This window comes from Rhinopithecus bieti, unplaced genomic scaffold, assembly GCF_001698545.2.
Source record: "Rhinopithecus bieti isolate Rb0 unplaced genomic scaffold, ASM169854v2 scaffold_30479, whole genome shotgun sequence".
Classification (NCBI taxonomy): Eukaryota; Metazoa; Chordata; class Mammalia; order Primates; family Cercopithecidae; genus Rhinopithecus; species Rhinopithecus bieti.
In genome coordinates, this window is record NW_016813201.1 from 342,059 (window position 1) to 362,290 (window position 20,232).

The window sequence follows — 20,232 nt, forward strand, 5'->3', positions numbered from 1 at the left end:
AAAAAAAAAAAAAAAAAAAAAAAAAAATTGATATTTTATAAATAACAACATCATCTGTGTCACATTTTGTATGTCAGAAATTATCCGTTTTAATTTTAATAATAGCATACTAAAATACATTAGGAATTATTAGGTCATTTGGTTCTTCAATTTTGAAAACTAATTTGAGGGTTTTTTTTGCTTTCCTTCAAAATTGAAAATTGACTATTTCTTGAAGTAAACTTTTCTCACCTGCATTTTCACTCTCAATCTAGTTGCTTCTGTCAAGAAATAAGGTTTTTGTTTGTTTAACTACTGGTTTCTCAAAAGCTCTATGTACTATTTTAAATGAGGTCATTAGTTCTAAATTCTAAATTTAAGCTCTATGTACTATTTTAAATGAGGTCATTAATTCTAAAATGTTCTTAAGTATGATGTCTTGATGATAATCTAAGAAAATATTTGCTTAGAATCTGCTTATTGCACTAAAAAGTGATAGTGATTAAATAATGCGAGTTGATTATGTAAGCAGTGTGGCTATTTTTTTAATTACAAAATTTTAACTAAATAGTAACAACATTGTAAATTTAAAACCAATTTTAAAGGTTCAGCATGCACATTAATTTGCTTTCTTCAAGTAGTAATACTTGAAATAAATAAAATCCATGACAATTAGTAAATATGTAGTTATTTAAAATGTGCCATCCTTGTTGCATAGCAACTATTGATCTTATTATGTGCTTTTTACATACTCTAAAATAATTAAGCACAGACACAAATTGCCATCTACTTTTTTACATATTAAAACCATTTAATCTATGAAGTTTATTTTAATATGTGTATTATATATTTGTGAAAAGAACATTTCATTCTTTGGCAAAGGCACAGTGACCCAAGAAAGAGATGACAATGTCATATTAATGATTCTCCTTTCTCATGAGAAGACTTTTAGATAACTTTTTATTCATAGTCTCAATAGCTAACATAGCCAAGGCATAATTATTAGTCCTTTGCTTTCCTGGTCTGGATCTTGATTTACTGCTAGCTAAATTATAACATTTATTAACAAGAAGTCATGTCCTTTCAACCAAATGAAATGTCCATTTATACTATAGAAAATTATACATGCCAAAATACCTCTGCAATATAATTAATTCATTAGAAAGATATCATGGTCCTAGCAAGAACTTATAGAATATTATATAGAATTATTTTTACCACCAAATTAACTTAATAGCATAAAGCAAGAACATAAATGCTTTTATATGTCAGATGCTAACACTAACTTGTTCTACTCTGTTAGCACCTCAAGACAGGGTACAGTGAACAGAAGTACTAGAGGGGATCATAAACAGAGACTTTTTCTCCAGTGAAATGTATCCAAAAACCCCTAGTGGAGTATGAATATGGAGATGGGAATTTCTACAAAAACAAAAGCAGGAAAATTTACTCCATCATACTAAGAGAAGGAGCTCAGGAGTTTGAGAAGCGGAATGACTCTCTGAATCTCTATCCACATTAATTCCATTAGTAAAATTTCTGAGTCAAAACATGGGAAGTTTACAATATCTTGGTACATATTGACAAATTGCTTTCCAAAAAGGTTGCTTTAATTTCTAGTCCCTTAAAGAGTAGGTATGAGAGACGATCTCACTAGATCTTAACCACAGTGTTAAACTATTCTATCAGTTGGATGGATAAACAATCTTTCATTGTTCTAATTTGAATATTTTGGATTATACAAAATAGGGCTGATAATCTTCTTTTTCAATTTTTACACATAGATTGGTAAGAATAGGGAAAGTGAGTAAGCGCAGACCTGTCAGTTGAATACCCTGAGGCTAATAAAAATAAGAAAGAATTAAAGAAGCTGGGCCTCAGAGAAGAAGGAAAAGAAAAGGCCTATGCTACAAAATAAAACAAAATAAGAATGAGACACAAATAGCAACATTAGTCCATATTCTCCAATTTTGTTTTGGTCTATGTAGTACTATTGTTACAGTGATCATTTTTACTATATCCTGACTGTGTACCCTGATGGACAAGGGAAGGGGTACTTATTTTTAGAGGGCTACTGTTGGCTGAGTATGACCAACTGTTTGAAGATAGGAAATGAAAGTGACAAATTTAAAATTGTCCTGAGCCAGCAAGAATACCTAAAGGGTTTCAGTATGCTGGATGGTAGAGTAAGGGATTCCTGGTAGAGATGTTAGTTTGAAGGAGGCCACTGCTTGTTGCTGAGGTTACAAGTTATGGGGTTCAATCCCCAAGGAGAAGAATCTGATAAAACCCAAACAAGTTGTCACGACTTCAGTCAAACAATCTGAATTTTGGTGACCAGCTCCATTTCTAGAGGAAAATTTAAGGCATAATAAGAAAACTAAGGCAGAAGACCAGTGCTAGGCATAGATACCAGTCACGGAAGAGAATGAGTTGGGAATGCTTTGGGTCAGTGTGTAGAATGCGGCCCAGGGATCAATCAAGGAGTACTGGAAGTTTATGGCAGAAAGATGACTGTTTTTAACTCAGTGACTAGAGCTGTGGATGACCTGAGAAGGTATGGACTAACAATTTTTAAAATATGACTTTTATTATTTAAAATTATGAAAGTAATACCTATTCATTGTTGAAACTTTGAAAACTACAAAAAAGACCAAAGACCAAAACCAATGCAGTTTTTTTTTTTTTGTACTCTAACAGCAAACATTTCTCTGTAAATACTAGCAAGCTAAATGCTTATTCATTTTACTTTGTCAGGGTATATATGTCAAAAGTCCAAAACCAAATAATTCTAAGTCATTTTCCATTCTTTCATCTTCTTATAGGAGAAGAAGAGAAGTTGTAAGAATTATTTCCCTGGTTTTAAGAATATGATCAAATGTAGATTGTGACAGTTGATGAGGAAATAAGAAAATATTTAAAAGCAAAAAGATACGCTTTTGCATGAGAACCAAGAGCTATCTTACAAGATTCCAAAATGTGTTATCATTGTTTATTTTTCATTATGTTGTCTAATATTTTGGAAAAGACACATTCCATAAGCATGTCTGGTCTAGGAAATTCCAGAAGGAATCAAAAGTGTGCATAGAAGCAAATAAATCTATCCGGAAGAGTCTTCTGACAAATGGTCAGAATTTTTAAAAAGCAAATAGGTTGCATGCTGATGAAAGGCACGCTACCATTACCTTCTCCTTCCAGTTATCATCACTCAGCAGCTTCTGTCTAAGGGTTTCTTGCAGCTGCTCGATGCTTTTCTGATGTGAAATCAGCATCAATTCCCTGAAAATCATAAACCCGACAAATGAGTCAATACTTACCCCTAACACAATTCCTAAGTTGTAGTTCCTGGGTCAGAAGATATTACTTCAAAACTTAGTCTGTTTATTTTCTTTAGCAGTATATATGCTGCTACTACATTATCATTTTAACTATTAACAGCAATTTACAAGTGCTGCATATATGGTATTTTTCCCAGGCTCAAGTTTTGCTTAATAAGTAGTAAGATATTATTTTGGCAATAAACACTAACAACATATGCAGAGTCACAAATACAATAAAATGCCTTCTGGCTATTCACGTGTGCAAAAAATAAAATAAAATGTCACAAGTTGTGGTTCAAAAAGTATATGACTAAATTCTAAAATAGCACCAGACAATATTTGGTTTCTTTAAAAAAGGAAAATATGTTGGGATATGCCATTAAGCCAATACATGTTAGCAGTTCCTGTGAAATTTTCTTTTCTTTTACTTATCTCAAATATTGATAGGAACAAACCAAATTAAGTAGAGAGATGTGTTATGTCAGGGATGCAATATAGCATAAAACATATTAGAAATTCGAAAAAATAAAGATCACTTTATTATCTTAATCCACGTAAGTAGATCTTAATGCTTAGCTTGTGATCCTCTGGATGGAAGTAAGGAAAGGAGGAAATTCAAGAGAGCATTTCACAGGGGCACTGAAATTAAGATAAAAAATCAGTAGTAGCAGCAAAAGTATGCTTATTGGTCAGGGACCCTTTCCTCTTGTATGATCACTATGATTCTTCTTATGTTCTATGCATGTGACTCTTCTCTATTGCTCATTCATTCTCCTAATCCTTTTGTTTTCCATCATCACTCTTTTCCTTTTAGCTCTGACCCTCCTGCAAAAACCTGTGACTTTCATTTATAATTGCGTGTTCAACATCTCCACCCTAATGGTCCATGAACACCAAAAATTTTATACATCAAAAACCAAATTAAATATCATCTCCTACAATCTTTTCTTTCCTCCTGACTTCTGAAAACTTTCAAGGGTCATTTCTGAAGGTTTGAATCATCTCAGACATTTCCTTCTCTCTCTTCTACCACAACCATGCAGTAGCAAGTTCTACATAGTCTACTTCTTTGGGGGTAACCTCAAACTCTTTCCTCCTTTCCTAATACCAAGACCCAAGATAGGCAGAAGAAAGTAAAAAATATCAGAGTTGTAATCAATGGAAAACAGAAAAACAATAGACAATATCAGTAAAACAAAAATTTGTTTCTTTGAGATCAATAAAATAAACCTCAAGGTAGACTAATCAGGAATAAAAAAGAGAAGTCAGAAATTACTAATATCAGAAATAACAGTGATGATACTACTATAGATCCCTCAGATATTAAGATGATAATAGAGAAATATTATGAGCAGCTTTATAATAAATATTATGAACAGCTTTATGTCATTAATTTTGACAACTCTGATGAAATGGACAAAATATTTTAAACAACCAACAAAGCTCACTAAAGAAGAAACAGATAACATGAATAGTCGATAATTATGGTAAGTTTAATTTACTATGAATGTTCTAAACTTATATGTGCCTATTAAAATAGCCTCAAAATATGTAAAGCAAAACTTGATATAACTGTACAAAGAAATTCTTAAATCCACACCTTAGTGGTAGAATCTACCATAGATTTCTCAGTTATAGATAAATCAGCCCAGGACCACCACATATGTCAATGGAAGTATAAACTGCACAACTCTAGACTGCTATGTGAATGTCTTTGCTACAGTTGTGTAATGTAGCAGTCCAGGGTCAAGCAAATAAATAGTTCATTAAAGATACAGGAGACTTAAGGTTCATAAGACAGATTTAAGGTTAACATCTAGAACCTTGTACCCAATTAGTGGATAAATACATCATTATTTTCCAGCTTATATGGAATTGACCACTTCTAGGACAAAAAGTAAGTTTTAGCTAATTTCAAACAATGGTTATACTATAACCTGCATTATTCAATATGGTAGCCACTAGTTTCATGTAACTATTGAGGAGTTAAAATGTGGCCAGCTCAAGTTAAGATGTGCTATAAATGTAGAATACACACCAATTTGAAAATTTAGTACAAAAAATCTAAATACCTGTGATAACATTTTAAGACAATTACATATTTAAATAATATTTTGGATAGTTTGGGTTAAATAATTAAAATTGATTTTACTTGTTTATTTTAGTCTTTAATGTGGCAACTAAGCATTTTAAAATTACACATGTAGAAGTATAACATAATACTTCTACAGAACAGCACTGTGATAATGTATATTCCATGAAAACAAAGAAATGTCCGTAACAAAAGATAAATAGCTTCAGGTATTTGAAAATTTTTTAAATGTATTTTGAATAGTTCATGAGTCAAATAAAATCACAATTGGTATTTTAATATACTTCGAACTGAACAATAATGAAATTATTAATTACTATCAAAATGAATGGAAAAAGGTTAAAGCAGCATAAATTGTGGTATACCTTAACATACAATATAGATGAAGAAATGAATAATCATCAGCTACATGAAACTTTATAAACAAATCCCAGGAACATAATATTGAGCACAAAGAACAAATTAGAATGATACATATGGAATGATTTTATTTATGTGAAGATAAAATCATGCAAAATCTAACATTCTTTAGGAATACAAAAATGCTTGTTAAAATTATATAGAGAAACATGGACACAATAGATGTTATCTGTAGGTTTTTGTAGACGCTCTTTATCGGTTTTAGGAAGTTTCCTTCTATTCCTCATTTGTTGAGAACCACAAAATGCAGGCTGGTGGTTTTCTCTGAGGAAGGAGCGAATGAGATGGAACTGGGGAGAAGCAAAAAAAAAAAAACTTCAAAGATAATGGTAAGGTTCTTTTTCCTAAACTGCGTGGTTGATACACAGATGTTCACTGTATTGTAGCTCTTTATATTTGATACCTATACAAACCTTCAATGTATCTACTCAAAACTTATAAAGAAAAACAATTATTGATATAGCCAGAGCACAGAGTAGAATGTGCATGTGGAAGAAAGAGAATTCAAGGTAAAAACCAAGGTGAAGGAATGTGCAGGTGACTTGTCGGTCTCTCTCCTGAGTGGTGGGGTTTACTGTCCTCTCTGAACAAGGCAGTGTCATCTAGCCCTGGAGATATAGAGGTGAATTAGGAAGGAAGAGTCACTGTTCAAATTGTGCTCAAAATCCAGCAAATGTAAAAAGGAGATCTATTAACGTGTGAGGCAGACCCAGCAGGCTTGATGCTTGCACATTAGTCTCTAGGCTGGAAAAATGGAAGTGAAGCAAAAGGAATAAAGAATGAGGACAGCAAAAGTGAGAATACATTAAAAATTTTACTCAGGGCTTTCTTCCAAACATCTGGCCATTCCTGTCTCCTTTGCAGAGTCATCTTCCTCTAATGCAATCTAGCTGATGACAGCTCCCAAATTTTATCTCTAGCTCAGATCTGTTCCTGAGTATCTGATTCATGTATCCAACTCTCCACCTGACTGTTTTACTTTATTTTAGAAACATCTTAAATTTAACATGTATATACTCTCAGTGGCTTACAATACCAAAGTTTATTTTTCTTGGATTAGGTGTTATCTCCTTCCTTGCTCCACATTTTGGGATATAGCCCAGGGAGCAGCTCTTACTTGAGAATGCTGTTATTGTGGCAAGAAACAAAAGAAAACAAAGCCAAAACATAGAATCTCTTAAAGCTTCTACTTGGAACTGGTATATATCACTTCTCTCACATTTCAATGGCAGAACAAATCAATTGACGAAGTCTGATAGCAATCAGGTGTGGATAGCATTGTCCTCTCCCTGGGAGGTGCACTGTAAGTCACCTGACTGGCACCAATGGACTCCATCACAACTCTGAAATCCCACAGGAAACCTACCCTAAAGGATGGAAACATTTCTTGCTTGGACTGTGATTCTTTTTACTGACAGTAATTTCTAAGTTCAATTTTTGCCATAGCTCCTAACTTTCCTGTCTGAAATGTGCCTCTTTTTCATTACCTGGCTTGGCCACGTCTGAAGAAGCTATTAGGTTTTGCCCTTGAGACACCAACAGCTTTCTCAACTTCCTTATGGTCTGTAGATGTTGATGGGTGGTTAAGGGGGTTGCCTCTTTGTTTGTTTGTTTATTTATTTATTTATTTATTTGAGACAGAGTCTCGCTCTGTGGCCCAGGCTGGAGTGCAGTGGTGCCACCTCGGCTCACTGCTAGCTCCGCCTCCCAGGTTCACGCCATTCTCCTGCCTCAACCTCCCAAGCAGCTGGGACTACAGGCACCCGCCACCACGCCTGGCTAATTTTTTTGTATTTTTTAGTAGAGACGGGGTTTCATCATGTTTGCCAGGATGGTCTCGATCTCTTGACCTCATGATCTGCCCGCCTCAGCCTCCCAAAGTGCTGGGATCACAGGCGTGAGCCACCACGCCCAGCCACCTCTTTGTAATCCAGGCCCTCTCCTCCAGGCAATCAATGCTTTGGTTTCTGTCACTATAGATTAGTCTGCATTTTCTGGATATGTAGATATATTCTGAAATATATTCTGAAATACTGTATATTCTGAAAATATATGATTCTGAAGTCATACAGTATATTCTTTTTTTGGTCTGGCATCTTTTACTCAGCGTAATTATTTTAGATTCATCCAGGTTGTACCTTATTGATAGTTCATTCATTTTCATCGCTGAGTAGTATTCCATTGTACAGATACACTGCAATCTGTTCATCTATTCATCTGTTGGTTAACATTTAGGTTGTTGTATATATTTTGGCTATTACAAATTAAGCTGCTTTCAATATCTGTGTACAAGTTTTTTGTATTGATATATGGTTTCATTTGTCTTGAGTAAATACATAGGCATAAAATGGCTGGGTAACAAGATAGGTATACATTTAACTTTTAAAGAAACTTCCAAACTCTTTTTCTAATAACTTGTACTGTTTGCCCACCAGTAGATTATAAGAGTTCAAGTTCCTCCCTCTTTGTAAACACTTGATACTTTCAGGTTAAAGTTTTTATATATTCTAAAAATGTATAGTAGTATCTCACTGTGGTTTTAGTTTGCACTTCCTTAATGAGTAATGATACGGAGCATCACTTTATGTGCTTATTTTATTGGTCATTTGCATATATTTGGTGGTGTCTATTCAAGTCTTTTGTTCATTTTTTATTAGGATGTTTATGTTCATATAACTGAGTTTCTAAATATCATTGTATCTTATAGAAAAACTCCTTTATTATATAGATCCTTTGCAAATATATTATTCCAGTCTGTGGTTTTATTTTCATTCTCTTAAAGTGTCTTTTGAAGAACAAGTTTTTAATTTTGATGAAGCTGAATTTGTCACTTTTATCTGTTGAATGTCATTGATTTTTATGTTAAACTAATCCTATACTCTTATGATAAACTCCACTTATTCATGATTTATTTCCTTTTTATATGTTATCTTGATTTTAGCCCATTCAGTTTGCTAAAATTTTGTTTAGAATTTTTGTATCAATGCTCATTCGAAATGTTGGTCTGTTAATTTTCTTGTTATGTCTTTGTCAGGTTTTGTTATCAGAGTAATACTGACTTCATAAATTAAGATGGGAACTGCTCTTATTCAATTTTCAGGAACAGTTTGAGTATAAATAGTATTATTTTTTCTTTAAATGTTTGGTAAAATTCACTGGTAAAACCTCTGGGCTGGAAGTTTTCTTTGTGAGAAGACTTTAAATTACAAATTCAATTTCTTTAAAAGATATAGACTTATTAACATTATCTATTTCTTCTTTAGTGAGCTTTGGCAGTTTGTTTAAAAAATTTTGTCCATTTCATCAGAGCTGTCAAAATTAATGACATAAAGCTGTTCATAATATTTATTATAAAGCTGTTCATAATATTTCTCTATTATCATCTTAATATCTGACGGATCTGTAGTAGTATCATCCCTCTTATTTCTGATATTAGGAATTTTTGACTTCTCTTTTTTATTCCTGATTAGTCTACCTTGAGGTTTATTAATTTTATTGATCTCAAAGAAACAAATTTTGTTTTACTGATATTGTCTATTGTTTTTCTGTTTTCCATTGATTACAACTCTGATATTTTTTACTTTCTTCTGCCTATCTTGGGATTTTTTCTCTTGCCTCTTCTTCTAATTTCCTAAAGTGGAAGCTGAATTTTTTTTTTTTTCCACATAGACATTTGTCCCTAAGTTTTTCTTTGGTGACATCCCATAAATTTTGATGTTTTTGTTTTCACTTAGTTCAAAATACTTTCTAATTTCCCTTTTGATATTTTATTTGACCACTGTCTTATTTAGAATTGTTATATAATTTACAAATATTTAGGGGACTGTCCAGATAATTTTCTGTATTTGATTTCTACGTTAATTACACTGTGAGATGAGAACATACTGTACTTTGTATTATTTAAATCCTTTAAAATTTCTTTGGTTTTATTTCATGTCCCAATTATACAGTCTGTCTCAATGAGTAATCTGCATAACCCCGGGGAAGGGGGGGAAATGTGTATTCTGCTGTTGTTGGGTGAAATGTTGTACAAATGTCAATTAGGTTAATTGATGACAAAGTTCAAGTCTTCTACAGCCTAGTGATTGTCCTACTACTTGCTTTATCAGCTATTAAGAGGGGGTATTGACATCTTTAACAATAATTGTGAATTTGCCTACTTCTTGGAATTCCATCCAGCTTTTGCTTCCTATATTTTTAAGGTCTGGTATTAGATGTACAAATATTTAGAACTGTTATGTCCTCCTGATGAATTGACCTACTTATAATTATAAAATGAACTTCTTTACTTCCGGTAATTTTTTGGTTCTGAAATCTACTTTGTAAACCCATTACAGCTTTCTGATTAGAGTCAGCATGTTAGATCTTTTCCCATTCTTTTATTTTTGACCTCATATGTCTTTATATTTAAAATACATTTTCTGCAGGCAGCATATATCTAAATCTTACTTTCTTATACACTCTGATAATCTCTGCATTTTAATTAGAATATTTAGACAATTTACATTTAATTTAATCATTGATATAGTTAGGCTTAAATCTACCATTTTGCCATTTCTTTCCTATTTTTCCCATCTGCTTTTTCTTCCCTTTCCCTTCTTTCTGTTTTCTTTCGGATTTTGCATGTTTTATGATTCAATTTTATCTTTTTTGTTGGCTTATTAGCTATAGCTCTTTGTTTAGTTTTATTTTAGTGGTTGCTATAGGGTTGATAATAGACATTTTTAGCTTATCACAGTTGTGATAGGCTGAATAATTGCCTCCAAAGATGTCCATATCTGAATCTGTGAGTATGTTTCCTTATGTGGGAAAAGGGACTTCGTAGACGTGATAAAGTTAAGAATCTTGAGGTGAGGAGATTATCTTGAATCATCTGGATGGGCCCTAAGGGTAATTACTAGGGTCCTCTTATAGGAGGGCTGCAAGAGGGTTAGTGTGGGGGAAGGTTATATGACAATGAAACAGAGATTGGATTCATGTGGCCAGGAGCTAAGGGATGCTGATAACTTGTAACAGATGGAAGAGGTAAGGAATGTCTTCTCTGGATCCTGCAGAGGGAACCAGTCCTGCTGACACCTTGATTTTAGCCCCTTAAGATTCATTTGAACTTCTGACCTCCAGAACTGTAAGACAATAAATTTGTGTTATTTTAAGTCACTAAATTTGTGGTCATTTATTATAGCAGCAATAGGAAACTAATACAACATCTTCCTATAAGTGATACTATACAGCTTTAGCAATAATATGAGAATATCATGATAGTAACTTGATCAAGCTAAGGAGCAACTGTCAATGAAAATAAAGTAGCACTTCACCTGGTTTTCAAAATGCCAGGATCATAGTATAAATGTGTCTAGTCACATGCTTGATAGAAGTGTCCAGACAGCCTAACAATTTGATCCACTTAATTTCTTAAATTAGGTTTCTTGTTGGAAAATAAGTCTTATTGATTAGAAAATCCAAATGAGCATCTCCTGAGAGTGCCTGTGAATACATTAGAAGCTACCTTTACTATAAAGTAGATGGTACTGAATATTTGAGATGCTTGAATTTCAGTCTCCCTGGATATAGTTACAATTTTGATACCATAAAAAGTAGAATCCATTCCAAATGCATTCCTCTGATGGACTCAGTGCATGGAACTCATGTTAAATGTAACTTTTAAGAAAACTTTAAAAGTCTAGTAGATTATAGCAGCTAAAATATAGTAAGCTAGGATGCAAACAATGTTAATGAAGTGATGATTATCCACTGAATTTTCTGGAATTGTGAAGTTCTTTATGACATTTCTAATAAAGTATATAGTATTTTGAGTAAATTGTTATGAAAATATAAATTTGTATCTGTGATGATAATTTTGCTTGATATTTTGGTGACAGAAATGAGAAGGGCTTTTATACCTCCTTGATTCCCTGCTGAGCCTCCATTCCTGACTCTAAGAAATCTTCAGTGAGATTCTTTAATGGGATAAAGCAGAAAGAATAATTATACATGATGTTATATGCACTCATTGTTCTTGATTAGAATGGAATGGGCAGTGAGCAATGTATACAGGAATGATTACATGTGTGAAAAAGATAATCTAGATTCCAAAAATAAAAATCACACTTGTACAGTACAACCATGGGGGTGCTCACACATTGTTCAAGATCATAAAACAATCTTAGGACATTGGTAAAGAGAAAACAATCTTGTGTTGAAAAAAACTATGAAGGACCAACTCTGACTCAAGCAGGATTTTTGCTAGAAATTTAGAGGAATTATGAGAAATAAAATATTATAAAGGCATAGTACATATTTTTCCATGTTATAAGTAGCTGAAAATGTATAGCTATTTAGTTATCTGACTTTTCTCTAGAATCAGTTCAAGAGATATTGATGTTTTAGAATTATAGGAAACAACACAGATTTAGATCTTAAATTTAAATTTTACTAAGAATTTAGTAAAGAAGATTACCACTGGAATCCCGGAGTTCTCACTGTACTCCTAGGTCTGATTTTTGAAAGTCAAAAGCTCTCTGGCCTGAAAGAAAAACTGGAGCTTCCCAGTTTTAAATTCCGTGATCAGTTGTTTGATAGAAATTAAATTCATTCTCATCCATGCACGTATCCATCCCTTATAGCAAATATTGAGTGCCGACTATGTGTCTGGCACTGTTTTATTCTCTGAGGATATAGTGGTTCTTTCTTTTCATTCCTTAGAAATATGTTAATACAACTCCCTCAGTTTTAGAAGAAATGAAGACCTGAGTGATAAATGACTATCTGAGGTGACATGATTCACAAGTGACAAAGCTAGCTCAAGCTTATGCCAGCCAGCAGTATGTCATGCTGTCTTTGCTTTGTATATCTCAGATGGAGGTGTGGCTGTCGACATTCTACCCTGAAATTTCACCAGATAGATTTAAAATTAAATTTTTTGGAGTTGCCACAATAGATAAATTAGGACTTATTCACAATTAAGAGTATTTATTTTAAAACTTTATTAAATTCTTAGACCAAAAAGAAAATGAGAATCTTAATTTCTTATGTACATGCAAATCCAGATTCTCTTAATTGCAGTTAAAAACATAACTGCAAACAAATGTCAAACCATAATGCCAAAATGACAGTTTTAAATTCTGTTTCACAAGTTGTTCTTTTAGAGATGTCTTCACATTGTCAATCAAAGAGATAATTTTGATTTTGCCATAACTCCTGCCTCTGTTAAAAGCAGTAAGTGTGTGATAACATAAGAAGCTTGGCAAGCCTCTTGTTCTGAGAGCTGTTGATGTATAGGAAATTAGAGAAAGAGGTGAGTCTTGGAGAAAAAAACCTGACAAGATTTATTGTTTTCAATTATTACTTAGAACATTTCATAATGCTTTAAACTAACAGATTAGCATCTGCATTAGTATGTTTGAACACTGCTACAAAGACATACCTGAGACAGGGTAATTTATGAAGGAAAGAGGTTTAATTGACTCATAGTTGAGCATGGCTGGGGAAGGCCTCAGGAAACTTATGGCAAATCATGGCAGAAGATGAAGAGGAAGCAAGGCACATTCTTTACAATGTAGCAGGAAGGAGATGTGCCAAGAAAAGGGGGAAGAGCCCCTTATAAAGCCATTAGATGTCATGAGAACTCACTCACTATTACAAGAACACCATGAGGGAAACTGCCTCCATGATTCAATTACCTCCATCTAGGCTCTCCCTTGACATGTGGAGATTATGGGAATTACAATTCAAGATGAGATTTGGGTGGGGACACAAAGCCTAACCATAACAGCATCCAAATGGAATCACTCCAAGGATTGATCTTTACAACTGTAGGAGTAAAGCAGATAATAATGAATTCAACAGATATTTACTGAATATCTTACATGGCCAGTGCAGGGAATAAAAATTAATATGACATGGTGCTTTAAGGGGTTAGCAATCTAAAGAAAGAAGAGAGAGAGGAAACTAATACTTTCTGAGTACATACAACCTACCAGGCACAATATTTTAAAATTCTCAAGAAGATAGCTATTATTAAAATGCCCACATTACAGATAGGGAAAGAAGCCTTAATTGCCCAAGCTTAACAGTGGTCAAGTTGGGATTTACTCTGTGTTTACCTAATTCTAAAGTCCATTCTTTTTATATTAAGAATGGACTTTATCTTGCATCACTTCTTAATCCTTTTTCATATCTAATACTAGATATAGCTAATCACTAGTCATTGCTTCTAGAATTTATGAAAATATGACAAGCCTCAATGAAATAACTAAACACTTAGTTTACATTTTTAGAATGTAGCTGTGAATTGTTTTTATTCTATTTTCCATCTGAAGATACAGCTTTACTTCTGATTCTACCAAGGCACTAGAAAGCAGAGGACAGCATCTCATATTTATTGAGAGAAGAATACTGAGGGGGTGGGGGTGAACAAGAAATTGAGAGGAGAGGAGAAGGGACACAAAAGAGCACTGCTTTTGCAGGACTGTGAGTCTCCTAAAGACTCAGTGTTACAACATGGTTCGGAAAGATGTCACACTGAGAAAGAATGACAAAACTTAGTCCTTCAAGACAAATACTGAGGGAATTGTGCAAACGGTAGAGAAGAGAACATGAGTTATAAGGTCAGACCCAACAGAGCTTGATTTCTGTCTTTGCCAATGATGTGACCCTGAACAAGAAATTTAGCCTCAGTTAAATTAACATTAACGTCCTCATCTCCAAAATGTGGAAAATGACACCTGCTTCACCAGTGAGGCAGGTGTGGCGGGCCACAGCTCTGCTAGCCAGTGCCTTTGTGTAAATTTGGAAATGACTTCTCTTCTGGGTTGGTGAATTAGAAAAAGTGCCCCCTTGGTCTGAGGGAAGACCTATGGACACAGGGCTTGGTAAGGATGGCAAACCTATGCAAGAAAAGTGAACCCCTTCCTCTGGCAAGTAGCTATGACAGCAGAGCCCAGCCTGGCCTCCTGTCCCCCTTAGCCCTTCCACTGAGCCTCACAAAATGGTGCATGGCATTGTGCACAGGGTTCCCTGAAGACAAGGTAAGATAATGTCTACAGAAACATTTAGAGGGATCCTCATTGTGAAACCTGTGGATAGGTGACAGAGCTTGAGAAAGAGAAAGGAAAGGGGGAGGGGAGAAAAAGGGAGAGAAGGGGAGAGGAGACAGAAGAAGGGATAGAGAGAAAATGAGAAAGCAGGTATGTTTAATCATGAGGTCCTGCCATGTATTTGAAAACAGGAGACTCTATGAACCTCTTGAAATAATGTGCTGGGTTTTGTGTATACTTTTCTGAAGTGAGCGTATTGTCTGTCTGTTTTCATGCTGCTATAAAGAACTGCCTGAGACTGGGTACTTTATAAAGAAAAGAGGTTTAATTGACTCACAGTTCCGCATTGCTGGGGAGGCCTCAGTAAACTTACAATCACGGAGGAAGGCAAAGGAGAAGCAGACACCATCTTCACAGGGCGGCAGGATGGAGTGAGTGCTGAGCAGAGGGGGAAAAGCCCCTTACAAAACCATCAGATCCCATGAGAACTCACTCACTATCACGAGAACAGCACGGCGGTAACTGCTCCTATGATTCAATCACCCACACTGGGTCCCTCCCATGACACATGGGGATTAGGGGAACTACAATTCAAGATGAAATTTCAGTGGGGACACAGCCAAACCATATCAGTGAGGGTTCATAGCTTTTGACTAAAAAGAAAAAGATGAAGGAGAGAGGAGAGGCCAAAAGAGAAGTTAATGAAATGCAGGTGGGGGTGAAGGAAGTGGATAAAATCCTTCCCTGTAGCCTAAAAATTATGCTTTATGGGAAAATGGGGGCAATTTAGTAAACTGCATTTAAGATACGTAAGTAGAGAGACTGTCAAACAGATGCAGATGTATATTATTTATATCTCAGAATAATTTACACATAAGCAACTTGCACCTAACTTTAATTATGACTAAGCTTTTCCTCTAACAACACTCTTCATTATTCCCATCATGTTATGGGCAAATTGATCACAGTAAGTCTTTTTCTGTATTTTTTCTTGGAGTTTACCAAGATAAAGATAATATAGCATCTAAGAATGCAAAGGGTATGAGAGCTATTATAAACAGTGTGTGTTCCGGCTGTATGGTTGTAGGCCACATGGTAGTGCGTAAGCGAATTTCTCCAAGTGCTATATGTAGGCAGTCTTCAAGCTTAAACACATTTGTCCTTATAAAATATATTTGTACATTTGTCATAGAGAATTTAGGACATTTTTCACTGTAGAAATAGTTTTTCCTAAGGATGGAATTAGGTGCCCCCATCAGCCCACAGAACCCTTTTTAACCCACAATATGCCTGGAGGAGTGTTGCACATTCACAGTTCTGGGCAGAGTTCTGGCCTTGGCCACAGAGACCTTGTATCCCAGTAGGATGGGAGCTGAGGGCTGTCTTTTCAAGAAGTTAAAAAAATGGCCACACTTTTCTCTGGCATCATCCTTATGACTTGCTGCATTCTTCTCCATCCATAAAGGAAACTCCTCTCATCAGTCCCAATGTGTCCGTGACCAAGCTGGCCAGACTGTCTCCACCTGCAGAATCCCATGATCTCAGAAGACCTACTTCTTTTCCTTTCATTGAAGATTCTTCTCTACCTAGCACTTCCTCAGCTGAGTGTGGGGAAGAAAGCAATGCCCAAATAGCTAGATTTGTACTAACCAATGAACTATTTCCTAGTTATTAAACTCCCTTATCTCTCCAAATCCAGAAGTTCTGCTAGTTTTTTCTAGGGTCACCTCTGGCTTTTTATATCTTTTCCTCCTCTTCTGAAACTACATAGCTTCTAAACTGCACAATTTGTGACCTCAGCAAGGGCTCTGCTCTCCTGAGGGGTCAGGGAGGAAGGGTGGTGTGTATCTGACACTGCTTGGATTTATGAAAGCACACACGGTCAGTGGGAGTGAATTGAGCTCTGGCCTTTGGTGAGTACATCTGGTAGCCTGGTTGGTTGTAATACTTCCGTAGCAGTGGTTTGGTACTTTACCAAGTAGCAGATTCCTAGGCACTACCTAGACCTACTGAACCAGAATCTCCTATGATATTATCAAGCATCTCTATATTAAAAGTGTTTCCTGAGCCCAGTTGCTTCTTTTGGAGGGACATTCACACCTCCAACTGCTTAAGGAAATTTCTTCTTTAAAAGTCCCATTGATGCTTCAAATCAAAGCTTCAAGAGCAAACTTGCTAAGCTGAGACAGGGTCAGTTTACTAAAGGAAAAAAGTGGAAAGAGGAAAGTCAAGTTCAAGTGTGAATTTTAAGGAATGTCTGCTATCAGGTGATCACAGGAGGGAAGGGGAAAGAACCAAAACAGAGCTAGCAAAGAGACCAAATAACAGGTTGCCCTGGAGCCAAAAGACCACTGTTTCAAGACAAATTTGGACAGTAATGTCAAAAGCTTCCAAAGTTCATTTGGTCTTCAGAGTATCTTTTTTTTTTTTTTTTGAGACGGAGTTTTGCTCTTCTTGCCCAGGCTGGAGTGCAGTGGTGCGGTCTCGGCTCACTGCAACCTCCGCCTCCCAGGTTCAAATGATTCTCCTGCCTCAGCCTCCCAAGTAGCTGGGATTACAGGCACCCGCCACCACGCTTGGCCAAATTTTGTATTTTTAGAAGAGATGGGGTTTCACTATGTTGGCCAGCCTGTTCGCGAACCACTGATCTCAGGTGATCCACCCACCTCAGCCTCCCAGAGTGCTGGAATCATAGGCGTGAGCCACTGAGCCCGTCCCAGAATATCTTTTTAACCCTGAGGCTCACCATGGAGTAAGCCGTGGCTATTTTACTACTATCCACTTGACATAGACACTTAACCCAACAGAAACTGACAGGGGTAGGAGCTGGAGATTCTCATATTTCTCATATCTCTTAGGCTTCACTACCTATAAAATCCTTTATCAAAAGAGTAAATGTCCTGACTTGCTCCCATTACCAATACCTTCTCCATCCAGCATCAAGAATGATCTTTCTATAGTGTCACTCTTCTGCTTAAATCCCTTCAATGATTTGTCTTCATTGTACTGAGAACAGCATCCAAACTCCCAAAGGCCTGCAAGACCCTGCATGATGTGACCCTGCCTGCCTCACTCACACTTACTATGCCACCAGCCATGCTACCCTGCTGTCCTTTCCCAGAACTCACCAAGCTTGTCCTTTGCTTGTAAAGTTCCTCCCTGGCTCTTAGCCTGGTAACTTCCACTTGTCTTCCTTTAGGAAAGGGGCACAGTATCATCTTGGAAGTCACTTTTACGACCACCCTGGCTGAAGCGCGCACCCCTTCTATCAATTTCTACCACTTCATAGCCATTATCACAATTTATAATTATTCTAGTCAGTTTTCTACATTTTTTGTTTTACTGTTTGTCTCCACCCTTAAAATATAAGCTACGTACTATGTACCCAGGGTATATAAGCTGGGTACTATGTACCCAGGGTACTGGCTGAATTACCCAAAGCAATCCATTCATTTATTCACTCACTCAACAAATATTTGTTGAATGGATATGTGTGGCAGGCTCTGGGCAGTTAGAGGACAAGGCAGCAAAGTATGAAAGTAGCCTAGAAAAAATAAAAAGGCAAACCTTATGTTTAGGAGTAATCCTATGATTACAGGATAACCTACTGGTCTACAAGGACATTTTAAAAATTTTTATTTATTTATTTATTTTGAGACAGAGTCTCACTCTGTTGCCCAGGCTGGACAGTGGCATGATCTCAGCTGACTGCAATCTTTGCCTCCCGGGTTCAAGCGATTCTTGTGCCTCAGCCTTCTGAGTAGCTGGGATTATAGGCATGAGCCACCATGCCCGGCTAATTTTGATGTTTTGGTAGAGATGGGGTTTCACTATGTTGGCCAGGCTAGTCTTAAACTGCTGGCCTCAAGTGATCTGCCTGCCTTGGCCTCCCAAAATGCTGGGCTTACAGGTGTGAGCCACTGTGCCTGTCATTTTAATTTTTATTATGTGACAGACATCATGTCTGTAAACTTAGTGTCACCAATTACTAAGTAAATGTATATTCTGGATATACTAAAGCAGAGAGAATAAAGAAGGTACAAGGGCAATAATACAAGAAAAAAAAAAGAAAGGAAAAGAAGAAGAATAGGAGTTAAGTTCAGTGACGTCACTATTCTCTGAAAGCTGGTAGAAACTGTCCTTCTCAACCAACACTTAGAGGGTAAGATTACAGTCATAATTTTTTTAAAAAACATGGCAAAACATATACATCCAAGTGTATGCTATTTCAAAGCAATTCCCCAACAAAGCTCTCTATATATTCTACTGAGGTCACTAATCCTTAAAGCATTCATAAAACTCCCTTCTTCAAACTGCAGTCAGAGATAATTTATTAAGCATAGAAGAAAGGGAAAAATTTACTTCATTTTTGATCCCCAATAGTATTTCCCAGATTGATTTCCCATCATATTCACTGGACTTATTTTCACTGGACCTATCTGAGACTGTTTCAAATATCAAAGGTATTCCTAAAGGGTAAAGATCTGTCATACTGACAAGAGTCTAAAATGTGTGCTTAAGCCAGTCCTTGGAGAAGAGTTCCAGAAACAATTAGACAAAGACAGGTTCTTCCCAATGACTTCAGTGAAGGAGACAGCATTCATCTGACTAAACAATTAAGCCTAATTAATCTGGTATCATTGGAAATATGATATTCTAGGTAATACAGGAACTGCTCAGATAACCAAAGTTCTAAACCAAATACTTCGAAAATTTTTATTTATTCCATGGTGCCTTTTCAAAGATGTACGATGTGTGTCTTTTGTATGGAATATATAACTGATTTTAATGTTTCTGACTATATACGTTAGCATATAGCTATATATATATATAGCTATATATACGTTAGCATATATAGATTTTTACCTCTGCTTACACATGCTCAATCTTTCGACTATCACTCCTTTTTTATTAATAAGCCTGGCTCTTATACATTTCATTGTTATAAAATTGCAGCTTCTAATAAATGGCAGAGGAGGTGGGGTGGAATAGTCATGTAAGTAGAAAGTACACTTTTGGTGTTGAAGGGTAAAGAATAAATGGTGCGGGGATATCAGCTCTGCAGTTGCTAATCTTATTCAATAGAATATAAGTAATTATAAAATCATCCCAGGAAGGATGAGAGATAAGCCTTTTTCCCTATGAACTACACAGACTTCCTTCTTGCCTGGTATAGAAACACATATGATGCCCAGGGAACAGTGTTGGCAAGAAAGAGTTCTGAGACAAAAAAATCTAATTCTGAGATAACTGCTGCCCACTCCTCTGCCCCACTCCCCAGACTCAGGAAATAGGTTTGCAGAGAGGAACTAAAAAAAAGATTGTAACTCTTCTAAATTATATTCATAAAATAAAATATAAACTAAAATATAAAATGATAGGAAGA

At 35.6% G+C, this 20,232-nt stretch overlaps 1 protein-coding gene across 1 annotated transcript in view; it reads right to left on the reverse strand.

The window, feature by feature from the left end:
• The window catches only part of LEKR1 (leucine, glutamate and lysine rich 1), a gene marked incomplete at its 5' end in the record, with an annotated part of 183,883 nt that overhangs the window by 36,402 nt on the left and 127,249 nt on the right, over positions 1-20,232 (reverse strand). The window contains 1 exon segment of the mRNA XM_017847763.1: positions 3,165-3,260. Within this exon segment, the coding sequence (XP_017703252.1) occupies positions 3,165-3,260 (96 nt within the window).